Genomic DNA, 20,103 nt, shown 5'->3' with positions numbered 1-20,103 from the left:
ATCATGCCCAGAAACAGACTGCTAACCGTTGGGGCTGTTATAGCAAGGGAGTTGCATGATCCCTATAACCAGCCAACAATCTGTATACTATTTTCAACATGATAAGCATTTTTCTGCATACTTTGCCTAATGTGCACATTCTCTTGCACAGCTTCTTGGCCAAGAAATGCATCATAAGATTTGGAAATTGAGTTTCAACAGAGAGCTGAATTTCAGTTTACATGTTGTTTTAGGAAGCACCTGGTAGGCTCACATCAAAATGCAAACCCAGCTGAGTTTGGAACTTGATCCCTGCTGAGACCCGAGACAGACGAGAGTCTCAATAAATCTTTAAAAAGTGAGACAAAGTTTCTGGCTGACCACTTTTTCATTATTTGCATCAACTCTTCACTTTCCTTTAGCGGGGCTTTGACTTGTTCAGATTGCTCTAAGCACAGCAGTCATGTCAGGTCTGTGTGCTAAAGGGGTCAGTCCTGGCTGGCAAAGGAGAGGTGTTGATTGATTCATTATAAATTCCCCCTGTTTATAATGGGATAGTCATTATTCTGAGAGATTTCACTGCTGAGTGCAATAATCATGACCAGTCCAGAGTGCTAGCTGGTTTCGTGACACCTGGATGAGAACAGTGCAGGCAATTACCAAGTATTATGCTATAAATGTAAAATCTTTGGGCACCAAACCTCCCATGGTGCAGAAGATGTCCTTATATAAATACCTTGTTAGGAGATGTGCAAACTGCAACATTTAATACCCCTAATAGAACAAGTTTTCCACCTTACCTGAAAACTATTTTGCAGAAGTTCCTATCCATGTCCTTACCATTATTTTTGAAACAGAATGAGCAACACAGAAGGCAATAGCTCTCTAATGCATGAACGAATAAACAGCCCATTCTACCAAATGTTTACAAAGGAGAATATGGGTTTAACCCTAAGGATTTACAGTGTGCATTCAATGGGATTAACTATAGAACAATTTCTGTGATGGATTTTCACATGATTTGTTCCAGAAAACACTGGAAGAAAAATATGCACTCCGAAGCTAAAGCTTCCATGTTGTCCTGGCAGGGATGGGTGAATGTGTCTATTTCCAGGTTCTCCCACTTTACCAACACACCTGGGGAAAAATTCACACACCAGCAATTTGGGGAAAGGATGTATCTATTGAAATATAATGAAACCCATAAGCAAATTAACCAAATCAAAATAACGGAGGGTTAAATTCCCTTATGAGTCATGGGCAGATTGACTGGCTTCACCTGTGATGTTAGAAGAAAGGATTGGCAGGAACCCTTCCTCCTTGCTCCAAACACCCTGGAAATCTGGTCTTGGCATGCACTGTGGCATCACTGTTTTAGCATTCACCGCAGAACGCATGTCAAGCATAAGGGCACCCCGATGACAAAAGGTGACAAGAGGGCCCTTAACCCAACACTGCCTCATTTGATTACTCCCTAACTCTTACACTGACTTCCCATACTAACCACCAACTGAACCAATTGAACAATGCCACTCCAAACAAGACTCCCAGCAGTAGGAAGTAGGCAAAAAAGAAGAGGCCAAGGCCAACTGAAGGGACTCCTGCCAAGATTCCTGCTTAGCCCTTGAACAGGCAATGAACAGAGCATCTACTGCATTGGGGAGGGTGCAGCAAAGAGAAAACTGCAACGTTTAGGGTGTGGAGTTGGCTTAGAAGGCAAGCTCCTCTCCCCTCTCTGATTGGCAGCAGACGGCACCTGATGAAAAGGCCCCAAGCCCGTGTCAAACCAAGTACAGTGGTGCCCCGCAAGACGAAATTAATTCGTTCCGCAATTTTTGTCGTCTAGCGAATTTTTCGTCTTGCGAATCACGAAATCCCATAGGAATGCATTGAAAATCAATTAATGCGTTCCTATGGTCAAAAAAAGTCGAAACAAAGCCAAATTTGGTACAACAACAGTTTATTAACTGCTCTTTAAAGTCACACATACTGTAAAGAGCAGTTCAAAAATTGAAGGGAAAATAAATTAACTTTATAAACAAAACATGTCTTTGTTTTTAGACAAAGGAAACAAAGCCGCGAGACGTTTTCGTCTTGCGAAGCAAGCCCATAGGAAAATTTCGTCTTGCGAGGCAAATCGAAAACGGAAAAACCTTTCGTCTAGCGAGTTTTTTGTCTTGCGAGGCATTCGTCTTGCGAGGTACCACTGTAAGTCTTTTTCTTGGAGGAACACAGATGTGGAAAATCCCATTCCCACACTAATGGGATGCGGAATGCATTCTTATTCCACTCTACAATCTATGTTTAAAGATAAAGGTAAAGGGACCCCTGACAGTTATGTCCAGTCGTGAATGACTCTGGGGTTGCGGTGTGCATCTCACTTTATAGGCTGAGGGAGCCAGAGTTTGTCCACTTCCGCAGACAGTTTTTCCGGGTCATGTGGCCAGCATGACTAAGTCCCCTTCTGGCGAATCAGAGCAGCACACGGAAACGCCATTTACCTTCCCGCCGGAGCGGTACCTATTTATCTACTTGCACTGGGTGCTTTCAAACTGCTAGGTTGGCAGCAGCTGGGACTGAACAATGGGAACTCACCCCGTCGCAGGGTCTTGCCACAATTCCTCATCAGTTCACAATTTTTTTTTTTAAAAAGAAGTCATTACAAAAATCTGCCAGCATTTTACCCCCACATTTCTGCTAATATGCACATTATTGTATTGTAGACAATGTTACCCAATATGCCCATTTTTTGCAAGGATTCTCCTCTGATGATATGATGCATTTTTGAATGTTACTCCCAGTAATATATAATATTCCCAGAATTGTGTGTGAGTGGGTGGGTGGGTGTGGGTGTACATGTACACAAACACATTTCTCTACACATTGTTTGGAACTGAATCAGAACATTTGGAGAAGGGCAAATTTTGAAGATTCACTGTGTTTCAGTTTGTGAAACATTACAGGAAGGTCAAATTTGTTTGGTAAATTTCTCCCCCCAACTTTAGACTATTTGCCTTAGAAAACAGGTATTAACCTGAATGCAGCATTCCTTAGCCCTGCAAGTAGGTTGCATGGACAAATGTTTGCTCCTGACTCCTCTTATTCTTCTGCCTCTCTCCCTCAACGTTAGAGGGAAATCTGCCTGCACATTCACCTATTGATCTCTCTCCACCCCAGAGACCTCTTTGTCACTTCATTGCCTCCCCACCCTGACTTTGCTTAATTGCCCTTTCATTGCTCCTTAGAAAAGAGGTTTTTTTTAAAAACTGTCCAGCCTTAGACAACTTTTTAGACATTTCCCACCACTTAGCCAATGTCTAATTTGCTGCATGCAAATTTGGCATACGTATACATATACATATAGGCATAGGCATAGACACTGAGCCTGATCCCCAAATGCATGGAATACCTGAGTAGTAACGAAAGGTGGAGGTGCATTATACTGAAGGCAGTCAATAATGAATGAAGTCCATGAAGCATTTTCTTTTTATTACTTTGTACATTGATGTCCCACCTTTCTTCCAAGAAGCTTGAGTTGGTATAGATATATTCCCCCTTTCCCTTGTTTTAAACTTTCACAACAATATTGTGAGGTAGGTTAGGCTGAGAGTTAGCAACAGTGGCTCAAGGCCACCCAGTGAGTCATGGCTGAATGTCAATCTGAGTGTCAGGGACTGTGCTGAGGAGGACCGCAGTGAGACGGAATGGTGGGAGCCTCCCCCTCCCCCTGTTCCTGATCAGGATCCTGAATCTTCCCAGGAACAGGAGGACAGTATAGATTTGGAACAGTGGTTTGCAGAGGGACATAGTTCAGAAGGCAGAAGCTGGGAAGTACTGGTTGGGGAACAGCTAAGAAGAGGAGAAATGTGAGGGAGTTAACTGACTAACTGTCACTTGAAAGTGTCCATCCGCTCAGCCCAAGGTCACGAAGAGCAGATAAGGTGGCAGCACAGAAAGCACAGTGGTTGCGAGATCAGGTTACAAGACGCGGGAGTGATGTGGGTGACTAGGGAGAAAGTGGGTGGGACCTTTAATTGGGAGCAGCTTCATTCCTAGAAATGAATTCTTTGTTCTCTCGCTGTGATCATTAAAGTTTCTAACTGGTAAGAGGCTCCTTTTGTTCTGCTTATCTTCTGCCAAAGCAGGGAAGGAAGCCAATTCCCTGAAGCTTGACACTGAGCTAGAGTCTCCAACACACTAACCACTGCATGACATTGTCCCTACAGGTCTTCTGAAGCCATATGAAACCACCATGCTGCTAAAGCTAAGCAGGTCAGGGTCTGCTCAGTAATGTAGATAGAGGACTGCCTGGGAACCACCAGCATACCACCTTGGGTTTCATGATGGAAGAAAGTGGGATTTGAACCTAAGGAAATATAATAAATAAAGTATGGGGGAAATAAGGAAAAGGGAAGGAAAGTTTCTTTTTTTTTTTTAAGGAAAGGCACCACTGAAGATACAGGCTTAAACCCCCAGTTTTAAATTTAAGAACAGACACTTAATATAGTTATGCATTGGACTGAAGGACTCCCAATGCAGGTAGGAGAATTTACAGAAATCTGGCTGCATTCACATAACAATTTAATCCATTTCCCTAAGGTTTACCAAACGGCTAATTTCAAAATTGTATTTGAGCTTTCACAAGATGTAAAAGACAGTTCTGGAAAACTAATGGAATCTAGCTTACATTGAGCATTCATTTTTGTGTAATTTGATTCCAGAAAAAAATACATTTGCAGCCCCCTTAATCTGGAAAATTGCGGGGTGGTAAAGCCACATGCAGTTCTTTCCTACTGTTTTCATGGGAGAATCAATGGAGGACCAGAAGCAGACCTATGTGGGAAGAACGAGAGAGTAGCAATGTTCTACAGTGACATTTGGTGTTGCTTTGCATTACACCCATGCAACATGCCAGTATATCGGTCAAAAAGACCCACCATTCCATAATGCAACAGGTGTTGCAGTGTGAAAGGAACATCAGCAAAGTGCTTGCATTATCACCAGGAAAACTGACACAATATTCCCCACGTCTGAATGCCCCCTCCATCACAATGTTGCTACTTTCTCACTCCCTTCACTTCCATTACGATCTCATATATACCAGTATCAAAACTAATTTCTAGAAAAGCACTGGAAAGGCTGTCTTACCTCGTTTCATGTTGAAAAGCACCTCCTACCCCCCGCTGCTCCTCTCTCATGTCCTCAACTACAAAGATATGTACATAGGTTTGGTACAGCACTTCTCATTGAAGCCATTTTCCTCCTTCCTCACCTCATAGTCCTTCACCTCATTTGCCAACACAACCACTTAACCTGTTGGCGTTCCCCAAGATTTTGCTGATAATTTCACAGCACTGTATCTAAACTAATAACATCGTGGGCACCTGTGAACAAGACCACAGCCCCTTTGATTCAGCAACGGGGTGGAGAAAGAAGCCAAGAGCCTTCATGGCCAAGGAAGAACAGCAGCCACTGGCAGGAAAGGACAGCTGGGGTTCTCAAACATTCCACTCAATGGCTGCACAGTCTGTGCATGCAATGGCTGAGCTGTACAAATCAACAAGTACAGACCCTTTCACACAAACACTTGCACGTGCGTAGAAACAGCTCGCACCTCTGTAAGTGTAACATGTGAGCAAGCCCAGAAAAGCAGGACAGAAGGATACAAATATTCAGAAGGAAAGGTGGGAGTGGGATGTGGCAGCCTTTTTAGCTCCCTCCAATATATTGCTTCCGAAGCAAATGCTGGAAATGCAGAGCATTCAGAGCAGCCCTATAAATTTTCATTCCACCATTCTTTTGTAATAACATTCCTACAAGTATCTGCTCTCGGTGAAGCTACTACGCTTGTCATAGCCAACAAAATACGTTCCACAGTTAATGCAGACATTCACAAAATCTGTTTTGTTCTTTGCAAAGTGCTGTCCATCAAAAACTGTTCCTGTTAAGAGTGAATGTCAGGTACCAAAGTCTAAGTATCAGGATGTTTGTCAACTACCAGAAAAGGGGGCGGGCTGAGGCTCTAAGTACAACCACCACCATTCTGGGGAATATCTATCTATCTATATAGTAAGCCTTCGTTTCCAACAGATAAATGTAATCAAGGTTTATATGCTCAGAGAAGCCAACAGGATGGGATTGTTTCACTTGAAAGATCAGAAGAAAATTGTAACTAATGTTGTGGAAAATTACTTTGATATTGCTTTCTCAGTACAGGATTACAATTAGGTTGCAGTGTGAAGCACGGGGAAAGGATAAATGAATGGTAACAAATCAACACAAACAGCTACTGTCAGGAGCACTTTGCTGACGGAAAGTAATGTAAGCATTACTTAAAGTTTTATGACTCTCGTTTTATTCTGGCTTAAGTAGTACATCAAGGGTTTTGTATCGTGGTTGCTCGGGCTAAAAACAATAAAGAACACTTTCTAGAGCAGACAGAGAATGTGAAGGAAGCAGACCATCTTTTATTAACCTTGTTTTATAAGCTACACTATCCCAAATTAAACTGGACTGAATGCATTAACAATGAGCAATGACTCTCTCCTCCAGAGTATAATTCTGCTCTACTTTTGAGGAGGTGGGATGCATGGAGAACGAGGACGCATCTAGTTTTGAGGCAGCTGTTCAGGTGCAATCCGGAAGTGGTGCAAATCTGTTCAGCTACGAAGGAGGAATAGAAGGGGATAACTGGGTCTCTTCATACATATCAACCTCCATTAAACCGATATCACTTGATGGAGAACAATTGTGTGCTTTGGTAGTGCATAAGTGGCAGATCACACTGTTTGTAGTGAGAACCAGGCTGTGTTGAATTTTTCTGTTTTCATTTTTATACTGAGCAAGGGGCTGCGGACCCTGCTCGTTCCATTCAGCAACCCTGCCTACCTACCAACCCCACTGCCAACCAACTTTCCCCCATGCCTGAGCAACCCCCTCCCTTGACATCTCACCCACCTTCTTGCAAATCCCCTCACCACTTGCCCACCCCTTCCTTCGCAGCTCACTCCAATTCCCAATCCCTTTTAAAGAGGGGGGAAGCACTTCAGACAGTGCTTTTCTGATGTGCCTTCTCCCTCCATGAAAACTCGCTGCAGGCATATTTAACTGGGAGAGGGGGGAGAGAAACCTTCCTTCACTTGACAATATGAACATTTCCAACAGACAAATACAGACCTCTTGGCCACTATGAACATTTCTCACCAAGGAGAATGATTTTGTCCAAACAAACAATTCAGGTGGTGGGGGGGAACATGAGAAGATAATATGTTAAAACCAAAGTCTAACCTGGTGTTTGCTGATGAACAATTTCTTCTGGATCCTGCAGGTGGATGAAGACAACCAGCCCAGCTGCTCCAAACAGCAGGATGAAGGAGAACATGCAGGTCAGCTTCATCATTGACGTCCTCAAATCAATCCAGTTTGGGACCAGGGAAAGAAGAAAATGTGCTCCGTCTCCAAAGCAGAGATTAGGGTCATTATCTCAGCTGCCTTTCCATTCCAAGGCCACCTGTGGGTTGGGAGGGCAGGAGAAGAGAAGCATACACTCACTAAGACTCTGAATCTCTCCTAGCGCCATACCCAAAACCTGTCCTCCAATTTCCCCAATTATTCCTTTCCCTGTTAGAAAAGTTTTCATTCTCATGCTGCTTTATTTTTTCTTTATAATTCTGGTGGCTGTAGGGTTGAGTTTGCTTATTTATTTAAACAGTTTACAGCCTGTCCTTCATTGAGACAAATACCGTTTTGTTGCAAGGTTGTACTTTCCTTTTAGTTAAACATTTTTCAAACGTGATGTTGTAGCCCTTGGGCTGAATCAGATTCCCCAGCCCCAGTTTAGACAAAACTAATAAATATTGCATATGCATCTCTAGGCATAGGAAGTTCATATCTGTTCATTGTTGTCCTAGCAGAGGGACAGGATCAGGACTCTCACCTTGCTGAGAATTGCCAATTTGGGAGTGGAAGCTGATTGCACCCTTTTAGGAACAGGCAACCATAGTCCGCTCCAGAACTTCATGAACTCTTGGGCCCTCGCCATCCTGGTTCCATTGTGTCCCTGGCTATGGGTGGGTGGATGGATAAAGTACAACAAAGTGCTTTTACTTAGGACAGCCAGCCTCTAAACATGAGGAGGTCAGAGGGAGGAGCACCTGGGCAAAACCTGCTACTCATAGGCAACACATCTCAGTTATAATATATAAGAGGACAGACAGGGAGGAGGATCGGAAGTGGGTCTGCTCAAAAGTCTTCCAGACCCAGCTGTTAATAGAATCATAGAACTGTAAAATTCTATGACTCCCAAGGGTAATTTAGCCGTACTCCCTGCAATGCAAGAATCACAGCTATTGCCTAACTAACCCCACTCACCTCTACTAATGCTGGCCATGGAAGCAACCAGTGACATTTTGGAGTTCGGGAGTGGGAATCCCAAGGCTTGTTTTAAACAGCAATAAAAAGGGACAACCCAGCTGCAGGAGGAATTTACAGCTTTTTTGTACTCAATATTATACTCATAAGAAAATAAAGTATCTACATTTATTGCTCTTGTTTGTCCACATTAAACAAGAATGCACTATTCATTTGGGGGCATAGTTCAGGATAAATGTTATCAGAATGTTATTTCATCGTCTGTTGTCTGCGTTTAATGGAAATTAAACTTGCAGTAGTAGCTTCCAGGGTTTGAGGGTTGAGTTTGCATTTATTATACGAAAATAAGAATGGCACATATTGGGACATTTCCATGCTTGAAAAACCTTTTGGGCATAAACAAATACTAGAACCATTCTAGGGCATATCTGAATTGCAAATGTTTCCAAAACTGTTCTTGGAATTATGAGAGTTTGTTTCCAGAGTCCCCAAATTATGGTTAAGGTGGGTCACTGAGGCCTGCAGTTGTCGCTTTCAAACTGTGTTCTGGGGAGTCCTGAGTTAGTCTGGACTCTCAGCAACATTCTTCAGTTGAGAAGAGAAGTGAAATGGCAAATTCAGAAGTGCAGGATCCCTTTATGATGGTTACAGCCATGCCTGCTCACAGCCACACTCTTCCCAACATTATACAACTTTTTAAGATTTTGCAATAATCTTTTAATTATATAATAATTAGAGATGCATTACAATGGTCAGTACAGCTCTCTAGGTTTTGCATCTCAGCTAGATCTACTATTTTCTGTGCACTTCGATGGGCAAAGGATTTGGAGTGGTACACTACCTTTTTGTGTGTGTAACTTGTGTTTTCTGTGAAATTCTATTGTACATAACAGAACGTGCACCCCATTCTCTTGAAACCAAAGTGCCTTGTGTTTTCAGTGTTCCTAAGGGCTTAGCAGTGGTGTCAAACTGAGACCAAGTAAGCCTGCCCAGTGACCTAGGTGAACAGATGGTGTACTACAAAAAATGCCTCTGACTATTCCATGTAATATTTGTGTTAAGCAGTTGTAGTAGGCAAGAGGGTCATGCACACCTTTTGCCCCCAAGCTTACATAATCCGTAGATGTCACAACTAAAAGTAATAAAGATTATTGTGGCACCAAAATCTGCAATCTATGATGTGAAAAAATAATTGTTCATGTTGCACCCTTTCATGGTCTCCCCATCAAAACACATTGATATGCTTAGCAGAGGAGCCAGGAGCCAGCATCCCTGCCCCTAATCACCATAAGAGCATAAGAAGAATATCCTGCTGGATCAGGCCAGTGGCTCATCTAATCCAACATCCTGTTCTCTCAGTGGTCAGCCAGATTCCGGTGGAAAGAACACAAGCAGGACCGGAGCTCAACAGTTTTCTTCACAACGGCATTCAAAGGCACATTGCCTCCAACAGCAGAGGCAGAGGATGAGCATTGTGGTTAGCAGCTACTGACAGCCTTAATCTCCGTGAATGTGCCTAAAAGGTAAAGGTACCCCTGCCTGTACGGGCCAGTCTTGACAGACTCTAGGGTTGTGCGCCCATCTCACTTAAGAGGCCGGGGGCCAGCGCTGTCCGCAGACACTTCCGGGTCACGTGGCCAGCGTGACAAAGCCGCATCTGGCGAGCCAGCACAGCACACGGAAATGCCGTTTACCTTCCCGCCAGTAAGTGGTCCCTATTTATCTACTTGCACCCAGAGGTGCTTTCGAACTGCTAGGTTGGCAGGCGCTGGGACCGAGCAACGGGAGCGCACCCCGCCGCAGGGATTCGAACCGCCGACCTTTCGATCGGCAACCCCTAGGCGCTGAGGCTTTTACCTAATGTGTCCCCTAATGTGCCTAATCCTCTTTTAATGCCATCCAAGTTTGGCACTGCAACTTCCTGAAGCAACTTTGCCCCACCCAGAGCAAATAATTACACTGATTCGTGGACTGCAATCTTAGTCCCGGGACTTTGTTGCACAACTCTTTCCTAAATTTAAACATGTGCACAACATGTATAGAAGAGGGTTGAGGCAGCTAAAGTGTAGCCCTGTCAATATAAAGCATAGTTCAAAGCATTCTCAATCCCATCCTTTGGAAAGGAACAGCAGATCATTTGTTCGAGGAGATTCACTGCTGGCTCATCCTCTTCCAAGTGGACCTGCAATCTTCAAAGTACTGCAACCAACTACAAAGGAAGGCAGGTCTCAAATTGTGACACCCCCTGGGACAGAGGAAGGGGTGTGTGGTGGTGGTGGGTCACCACTGAGGGGGGTGACAAAATGCCGGGCGGCACTCATCGTGCGTCTCTCCTGGGAGTGACACAGTGGCTTGGGCACCTGCAGGCTCCGCGCTGCCCCAAACGGTCTGCCAGCCACCTCCCCCCTCACCTGTAGGGTGGCTGAGTGGAAGGAGGCAGACAGACTCCTCCAAGGCCCTGCAGAGTATCCTGCCCCAGTTTGCCCCACTCTGCAGGTGGCTGGCCCTGCCCCTGGGCACAGGACACACATGCGCCTGTAAGCATTAAACACCCATTTGCAGATAGTAAACTCAGTCCTTTACAGCAGAATGCGGCAGAAGCAACTGTGGTTTGAATGGTAACATCAAAGGTTTTATTTATAAAGCAAATAACAAAACAACAAGACAACTCTCACATCCATCTTCTTCAGCAGAGGAGCAGAGAGAGAGAGAGAGAGAGAGGAGACATTTAAATAGTTCCCATACTCATACATCAATTAAGTAATTAGAGGCAACCTGCAACATTATGCAATGTGAGAATGAGACATTACAATACTAACAGTGCTGCCGCAGGTGCCCGATCGGCTTGCTCCACCGCTGGACACCTCCCCCAAAACCCCTGTCCCCTTGCACTATTCTCAGGAAAATACAGATGAGGAGGAAACATAGGCTGCTCCAAGCAGATATAACCCTATATCCTATCGGATATATTCCTATATTCCTTTGCACTATGTTATCCTACTTCAAGAGAGGAAGTGGGGTGTGCACAGAGGGAAGGCAACAGCTTTCCTAAGCTTCAAGAAAGCAATACGACAGGCACCAGTAGGAAAAGTACAATTCCTTGCATTATTTTAGCAACTTTCATACCCAAATGCATCAAGGCTGCTTTCACCCAATACTAGTCCTCTTAATCTTTAAAGTCATGGTGAGTAATTTGCCTGTCACTGAAACAGCACAAACACTCTCTCCCTAATGACTGAGAGCTCCATCTGTTTTGTCAAGGTGATTTTCAATTCGCATGCATTATTCTGAGATGAGCTATCCCCCGCTAATCTTCATTTGAGCTGTTAACGTGAAACCTCCAATTAAAAAGAGCTCTGGAAAACACACTCTGCCTTTCACACATCAGCCACCCACGAGTTAATAAGGAACAGAGACAGTGACTGGCAGTCTGAAGCACAAGTACTTGTACACGTTTAGCACTCGCTTCTTCCTGCTTGAGTAACATTCAGTGGAATAACTGTGCATATGTTACAGACAGACCGTCAGATATATAGCCAGTGTAGCATAGTGGTTAGAGTGCTGAACTAGGTCTTGGGAGACCAGGGTTCAAATCCCCACTCAGCCCTGAAGTTTACTGGGTGACCTTGCAAGTCAATCACTGCCTCTTAACCTAACCTCCCTCACAGGGTTGTTGTGGGGATGAAATGAGGAGAGGAAGAACCATCCATGCCACACTGAGCTCCTTGGAGAAAAAAGTGAGCTAATACAGTGGTACCTCAGGTTGCAAACACCTCAGGTTACAAACATTTTGGGTTACAGACTCCGCTAACCCGGAAGTAATACCTCAGGTTAAGAACTTTACCTCAGGATGAGAACAGAAATTGCGTGCTGGCAGCACAGCGGCAGCGGGAGGCCCCATTAGCGAAAACGTGCCTCAGGTTAAGAACGGTTTCAGGTTAAGAACGGACCTCTGGAACAAATTAAGTTTGTAACCAGAGGTACCACTGTAAAGGTAATAAAGAAATAATAAAAGAAATAGATATGGCAATGCCCCTACCAAACCATAATACTAAGGTCTCTAAAGCATGAAGCAAATGTTAAATGTATACAAGTACACAGTATATTATATCATATATGAAGCCACATCAAATTCTCTTCTTGGGGGCTGGGCTATTGGCTGCAATTGTCTTTGTGAAAAGAGCTGCATTTTGGAATCCTCCTTATGGACCAACCCACCTACTTTTGCATATATATTTTTGTCAACAGTAGTTGTACACCACTCCCCACAAAAGACGATTAGAATCTAACAAGGCCTAGAAAGGATTACAATCTTTGGAGGCCGTTTTCACGCCACACGGCCACTGAAACGGAAAACAAGCCCAAGCCCTAGCCTTTACACTTCCTAATTCTGGATTTCAACAGGGTATAACTGAGACTAACTGTCTTCCGATTGGGTCCGCCTTTGTCTTTGCCCTTTCACAAGCCAACCAGCAACATCCCTTGAAAGCAGAGCAGGGGTGTCATTGTGTGTGTGGGGGGGGGAGGAACTTGCCCCCCCCAGCACATCGTGCAGTGCCAGTACCCTCAGTCACGGGGGCAAGCTGGCATGCCTGAAACAGAGTGTGGGGAAATAGCCCCAGATATAAAACTTCTGAAGTTTGAAGCACTAGCAAAAGTTGCTGAATCTTAACCTTTGAAGTACCCATTCTCCTCATGCATTTTCAAGCAAAGGCTCATCTCTGTAAAGAATTTTTCCATAATTGCAAATTGAAAAATCCCCATCTGAAAACTCTAATGCAATTTCTGTTGTCAGGGACGTGAAAGGTCTCACTCCCCTTGGTACTCCAGAGTTAACCTTTGCTAATGTGTGCATAACCTTCTGCCTTCATATGCAGCTGAAGGTTTGGCAGACCCTCACAGGCTGGCGCTGCAGAAATATTATTTGTATGAAGCTCTTGAGTTCCACTTTGCAGATCTTAATAAAATAGTTACTGACCTTTTTAGCTCATGTATAATTAAAGCAGGGCCTAACATTTTGCAAATAAATAAAAGATAACAATTTTCTTCTACAGATCAATGGCATCTTCTGTAATATTTTTTTATAGAAACATTTGAAAGTTAAATTATGGTGCCTTTAAGTATAATAAGAGGATTTATTGTGCTGGCAACCGCTGGCTGGTCTTTGCACATTTTTCAGTTGTATACTGCACTCTAAAAATGCAAAACAATTATTAATATTGATCGAGACTAAAACAATATTGGATCTCAATACATCCCTACTTCTTTTATGAATTACTTTGCATTGCCAAGGTGATTATGATGAAAGACTTGTTGCACACTCAATTTCTTTTCAGCAAAAAACCTGGTGGGGAGCTGCTGCTTATGGCTGTACTGATAATAAGAAGCCCATAGAATTATTATTTTTTAAACATACACACATTTTTTAAAGCTCTGAGATGAGACATTTATCTCAGAAACTCCAGCTGGTGCAAAATGTAGCGACCAGATTATTAACTGTGGTTCCACTTATATCTCATAACCCTTGTTTTCAAACAGATGCACTGATTTGAAAGTCCCATACAACTCAGACCCCAAATACCTGAAAGATCTCCTCCTTCCCTACAGACCTTCTTGGGTGCTGAGATTGGCAGAGGAGGCCCTCTTGGTAGTTCATTTACCCTCAGACTCTCTCTCTCTCTCTCTCTCTCTCTCTCTCTCTCTCTCTCTCTCTCTGTGTGTGTGTGTGTAAATCAAACCTCAAAAATCTTAAACCTCAATAATTTCAAAATCTCCAAGAAAGAGCAAGTAAAAATCTGAGGAGCATTCAGGGCACAAAGACTTCCAGAAGTAAGACAGCTTTGACCAGGTATCTGAAACTCAGAAGGGACCGGGCATGTACATTGGGGTAAATGCCAAACCAGTGGGGCCGAGGTGAACTTGTCCAGTGTTGATGTAGCAAGGAGGAAGAACTCCTTCCAATCTTTACTGCAGGGCACTTTCATCACCTCATGAGTTGGGAAGGAGATGATTCCCCTCTAAGTGGGGAACTTTCCTGCTTGGACTTTGGTTGGTTTGGTTGCATTGGAACAAATTGGGTTCATGGATTTTATCTGCAGATCCTCAATATCCCCTTAATGTTATATATAGTAAATATAACCCTTTCCCCCAACTTAAAGCACCGTCTCAAGTCTTCCTTGGGGTGGGTGTGATCACAAAAGGTCATGGCATTTTGGTTTGGGTATAGTTTCAGTAAGTGCATATTAGGTAGGCTCACATTAAAATGTGAATTGAACTGAATTCCCGCCCCCCCATCACTATGCACAATGTGTTACTGCTCTTCCAAGCACACAGCAACTCTGCAAGTTCCCTCTACCCAGCACACACTACATCTGGTTGCCAGTTGTTTCCTAGGCTGCCTGAGGCTCTGGTCCTGCTTCTCATGGGAGTTGTCTGTGCTGCTCAGTCCTAATGGCAAGTTGCATGAGAGTTTCAGCTACTAGTGCATGTCTCCACCAAGAGTGTACACAGATATGGGGAATATTGCACTAGTTTTCCTGATTATTATGCAAACGCTTCTTTCCTATTTTCTAACATCATTTTCACACTGCAGTACCGGTTGTGCTACGGAACCATGACTATTTGAATGATAAGTAAATAAATTTAGTAAGTAAATAAATTTGCTGTCACAGAACATAGGAAGCTGGCTTGTGCAGATTCAGACCTTTGGTTCATCTAGCTCAGTATTGTCTACAGGGACTGGAAGTGGCTCTCCAAGGTTTCATGCAACATTATTGTGCTGTGAGGGGCTTCTGATTCGACTGCTCACTTGGCACCAACCAAAATCTGAATGTAAGCTGAGCTCACGTGACTTTATTGTGCTTACATCACATACGCTGGAAAGTTCCCAGGAGAGGCTAAATTTAAGCCTTTCAGTGCATTATTCTATAATTAACAAGTGATCTACAGCCATAGGTTATTTTTAAAATCAGTGCAGCAGTCTCAGTTCTTCCCACCACTCAGATCAAACTTCTGCTTCCCATGAATCATAGGACGGTGACTGCTGCTGGCTTCGGTAATAGGGAATTTAAAATTATTTCAGCTGCACTCTGTTGCTGATTGTGCTCAGTCAAAAGGAGTGAGAGACATACACTGCTCAAAAAAAAAAAAAAAAAAAAAAAAGACTGACCCTACCATTAGGGAGAGTGAGACAGATGCTGATTTGGGGTGCCATGAGCAGTTAGCTATTTAATTTATTGCTATTGCATTTTCTCAGCTCAGGAGAGGCACTTGTGGGATTTTCTGTCTCAGATGCCAAAGCAACTTGGCTGGCCTTGGAAACCTTGATGTGTTTAGGGGGAGAGGTTGCAAGTGTCATTTTCTGCTCAGAAAAATGCCTGAGGTCAGCCCTGGACAAAAAATTATGTTAGAATTAACTGCAATCCCATCCTTCCTGGCAATTGTTCAAGGACTGATGTAAAAGTTTCAGGAAGCTGACTTGGATACTCTATAAAGTCCAAGGTAGCCTGAGGAAAGTCTGGGGCAGAGCACAGTGTGTGTCATTTGGAGGGAAAATGTTTGAACCCCAACTATGACCCCTGAGGCTTACAGCAGAATATACTGTCCTGAGACCCCTGGGTATAGGGAGGCATATAAATTTAATAATAATGATAAAAAGAAGAAACCTGCTGGATCAAACCAAGAGGTGTGGTTTTACCACACTGCGCACACAAGATTTTTGTACCATTGTCAGTGGCGTAGCATGGGTTGTCAGCACCCGGGGCAAGGCAAGAAATTTGCGCCCCTGCCAGGTAGGGGCAGAGAGCTGCGAGTGCGAGCGAGCGCCCGGTGCGGCCGGCCCCCCTGCACCCCCCACGCTACGCCACTGACCATTGTATTGCTTACTGCTAGGGACGCGGGTGGCGCTGTGGGTAAAACCTCAGCGCCTAGGACTTGCCGATCGCATGGACGGCGGTTCGAATCCCCGCTGTGGGGTGCGCTCCCACTGCTCGGTCCCAGCGCCTGCCAACCTAGCAGTTCGAAAGCACCCCCGGATGCAAGTAGATAAATAGGGACCGCTTACCAGCTAGCCACATGACCCGGAAGAATCTGCAGACAGCGCTGGCTCCCGGCCTCTAGAGTGAGATGAGCGCACAACCCTAGACTCTGTCAAGACTGGCCCGTACGGGCAGGGGTACCTTTACCTTTTTTATTACTTACTACAGCATGGATAAACATAAGAATATGATATTTCATAGAATTGCAGAGTTGGAAGGGACTGTGAGGGTCATCTAGTCCAACCCCTGCAATGCAGGAATCTTTGAAGAGGTTTTGTAAATAAAAGCCATTTAAACTTACTAAATTATGTGGTCTGTTCACTGCTAGGGAAGGAGAGTGGGGGAAAGCACTGGACGTGTTTTTAAATGGGGTATTTTAAAAGGGTCTAACAATCTGTATTTCCCATGTTTCACCATGCCACTGGCTCTTGTGCCTTTTTAAATTTCTGCTGGCACTCTCTTACTGGAAAGAGCATTATTTAGCCCCATGTTTCTGGATATAGGTATCCAACACATTCTTTTCAAACTACCAAATGGGGGTTAATTGGAACTAATATCTATAGTATCTAATTCCCCCTGCAGAAGCAGCCTAGAATAGCATTAGCTTTTTTTTTTGGCTGCTGCATCACAGTGTTGACTCATGTTAAGGTTCTGGTCTACTAAGACACCTGGATACATTTCACATGTACTATCGCCAAGCCAGGTGTCCCTCATCTTATAATTGTACACCTGATTATTCCCACCTAAGGATAGAACCTTACATGTGCCCCTACTGAAATTCATTTTGTTAGTTTTGACCCAGTTCTCCCCCCCCCCCCCAAAGAAGGGGATCTCAAAAATGATGTTGCAGAGCTGGGAAAAGGTTCAAAAAAGGGCAACTAAGATATCCAAGGGGAAGGAGAGACAAGGCCATGTTCAACCACCACAGTCAGCGGCAGGGAATCACAGGTGGAGAGTGCGCTGTTGTGCTTCTGTCCAGCTTGCAGGCTTCCTGCAAGTATCTGGTCGGTCACTGCAAGAGCAGGATGCTGGACTAGATAGGCCATTTGCCTGATCCAGTAGGTTTAAGTTCTTATGACCTGACTTGGAGCTTTCAGCATTTCTCTGCTCCCCGGGGCTCTGCCCTGCAGAAGAATCCAGTCACACCCTCAATGCCTGCTCCTGTAGGAAGCTTGTCTACTCCACTCATCTGTCAGTTTTCTCCGTTTATCAGCCTTTGGTAATGCATTGTGAAGTGGACCAACCTGGATATCCAGCAGTTGGGCATTGTGAGTTGCTGCACATTGTTTAATACCACAAATCAGAGATGCTATTAAAGGAACTCCTGTGGCTGCAGATAGCAGTGTGCCAGCTGAGTACCCCTTTTCAGAGGGTAACAATGACTGGAGTCAGGCATGCACCCTGGGGTGGAAATTACAGCTTTATCCTGAAGATAGCTTCCTGCATACATCAGGGAGTGGCTGGAGAATCGTGCTGAGATTCCACCACATAACTAGGTATAATATTCCTACTGAGCACAGCAGGTAGGTAAGGGTGTGTGTGTGTTTTGCTTTTGAATCTGACCCTCTATTTATCCATCTTTGCAACTGTGCTTGAAAACCTTTCCCTGAGTGTGATCTTCAAAAGGCATTTATATGTAGCTGATATACAGAGAACCCTTGCACACCCACCACGCAGCATAGACAAGGGTTGAAATGACTCGTTCAGGAATAAACTGCAGTGACCCCTCTTGCATACGAAGCATTGTCACATAGAAAGGGAAGAGAGAAAGAGAGCGAGGTGGAAGGCATCATACCCCCAATTTCCAAACAGGAGGCTTTCTCAATGGAGAGTTCAGAGCAAACCAGGATGTTATGCATTCAGAAGATCAACACATTAGATTGCATCCACAAAACCACAGTAAACTAATATACCTAAAAAGGTGGTGGACTCTCCTCCACGGGAGGTTTTAAACACAGGTTGGATGGCCATCTATCAGGAATTCTTTAGTTGTGATTTAGTCTGTTGGGACCCTTTCCAACTCTACAGTTCTATGACCTTATAGCCCCAGGGCTAATAATAATAATAATAATAATAATAATAATAATAATAATAATAATTTATTTATACCCCATGCATCTGGCTGGGCTTCCCCAACCACTCTGGGCAGCTTCCAACAAAATATTAAAATAAAGTAATACATCAAACATTAAAAGCTTCCCTAAACAGGGCTGCCTTCAGATGTCTTCTAAAAGTCTGGTAGTTGTTGTTCTTTTTGACATCTGGTGGGAGGGTGTTCCACAGGGCGGGTGCAACTACCAAGAAGGCCCTCTGCCTGGTTCCCTGTAACTTGGCTTCTCGCAGTGAGGGAACTGCCAGAAGTCCCTTGGCGCTAGACCTCAGTGTCCGGGTAGAACGATGGGGGTGGAGACGCTCCTTCAGATATACTGGACCAAAGATGAAGGTCCACTAGGCTTGTGTGTTGAGCACTCTGCTTTATGGAAGTGAGTCATAGGCAACTTACACCCACCATGAGCTTCCATATACACTGTGTCAGAAAGGTTTTGGGCATCACATGGCAGGACAGAGTCTCAAACAAATATATGCTCTCCCAAGCCCATATTCCCAGCATGTCTGCACTTCTGTCTCAGTGATTTCTACATTAGCTTGGCCGTGCACACAGAATGGAAGATGGCAGGATCCCCAAGGATGTGCTCTACGGGGAGCTGGCTTCAGGCACTAGGCATGTTGGCAGACCGGCTCTGCATTACAAAGATGTCTGCAAATGTGACATAAAGGCTGACAATATTAACCCCATCATGTGGGAACGCCTTACAGATTATCACAGTGCCTGAAGACAGATAGTAAGGGCATGTATGCACAGCAGTGACCACAGGAAGAATGACTGCTGGGAGGAGTACAGAGAGAAGAAATGCCACGATGCACCTGTAGCAGCAAAACCGGACACCTTCATCTGCCCCAACTCCAATAAAACTTGTCTCTCCTGTATCAGTCTCTGCACCTGCTGCACACACCTGAATTCTCCAATGGTTTGACTTTATCCCAAAAGGCACACTCTTCCATTGCCTCCTGAGATAAACAGGAACCACCCTTGCTCATAATTTTGTATATCAGCGATGGCTAAGCCTCAGCCTGGGGCGAGGGGTCGGGTGGGTCAGATCCTTCCCCATCACCATTTTTTCCCCTACCTCCTCAAGACCTTGCCAATAGAAGAAGAAGAGGAGTTTGGATTTGATATCTCGCTTTATCACTACCCAAAGGAGTCTCAAAGCGGCTAACATTCTCCTTTCCCTTCCTCCCCCACAACAAACACTCTGTGAGTTGAGTGAGGCTGAGAGACTTCAAAGAAGTGTGACTAGCCCAAGGTCACCCAGCAGCTGCATGTGGAGGAGCGGGGATGCGAACCCGGTTCACCAGATTATAAATCCACCGTTCTTAACCACTACACCACACTGGCTCTCAACACCACACTGGCTCTCAATAGTGGCAGAAAGGAAGGGTAGGCATGGCACTGGGGTGTGTGGAGAGGTTTAAACTTCCCTTCATCATCAGATGGACCATTGGGTGAACAGGAAGGGGTAGCATTAAACAGAACGTAGAATAAAAAGAAAATCCTGAAAGAAACACAAAATGCAATATCTTGATTGGAACCAAACAAAAATGACAGCATGGTGGGGGAAAAAGTGAACAGCCCCTTGTTTCTCCCAATCCAGTCCGG

General features: G+C 44.4%; 1 protein-coding gene across 1 annotated transcript in view; it reads right to left on the bottom strand.

Moving 5' to 3' along the window:
* The window catches only part of CHST8 (carbohydrate sulfotransferase 8), a 250,365-nt gene that overhangs the window by 178,097 nt on the left and 52,165 nt on the right, over positions 1 to 20,103 (bottom strand). The window contains exon 2 of the mRNA XM_081203390.1: positions 7,267 to 7,489. Within this exon, the coding sequence (XP_081059516.1) occupies positions 7,267 to 7,378 (112 nt within the window). The 5' untranslated portion in view covers positions 7,379 to 7,489. The remainder of the gene's footprint in view (positions 1 to 7,266; positions 7,490 to 20,103) is intronic.

The sequence above is a fragment of the Podarcis bocagei genome, assembly GCF_964188305.1.
Source record: "Podarcis bocagei genome assembly, chromosome: 7".
Taxonomy (NCBI): Eukaryota; Metazoa; Chordata; class Lepidosauria; order Squamata; family Lacertidae; genus Podarcis; species Podarcis bocagei.
Note: the sequence above shows the minus strand (reverse complement) of the source record. Positions and strands in the feature narration are given on the sequence as shown.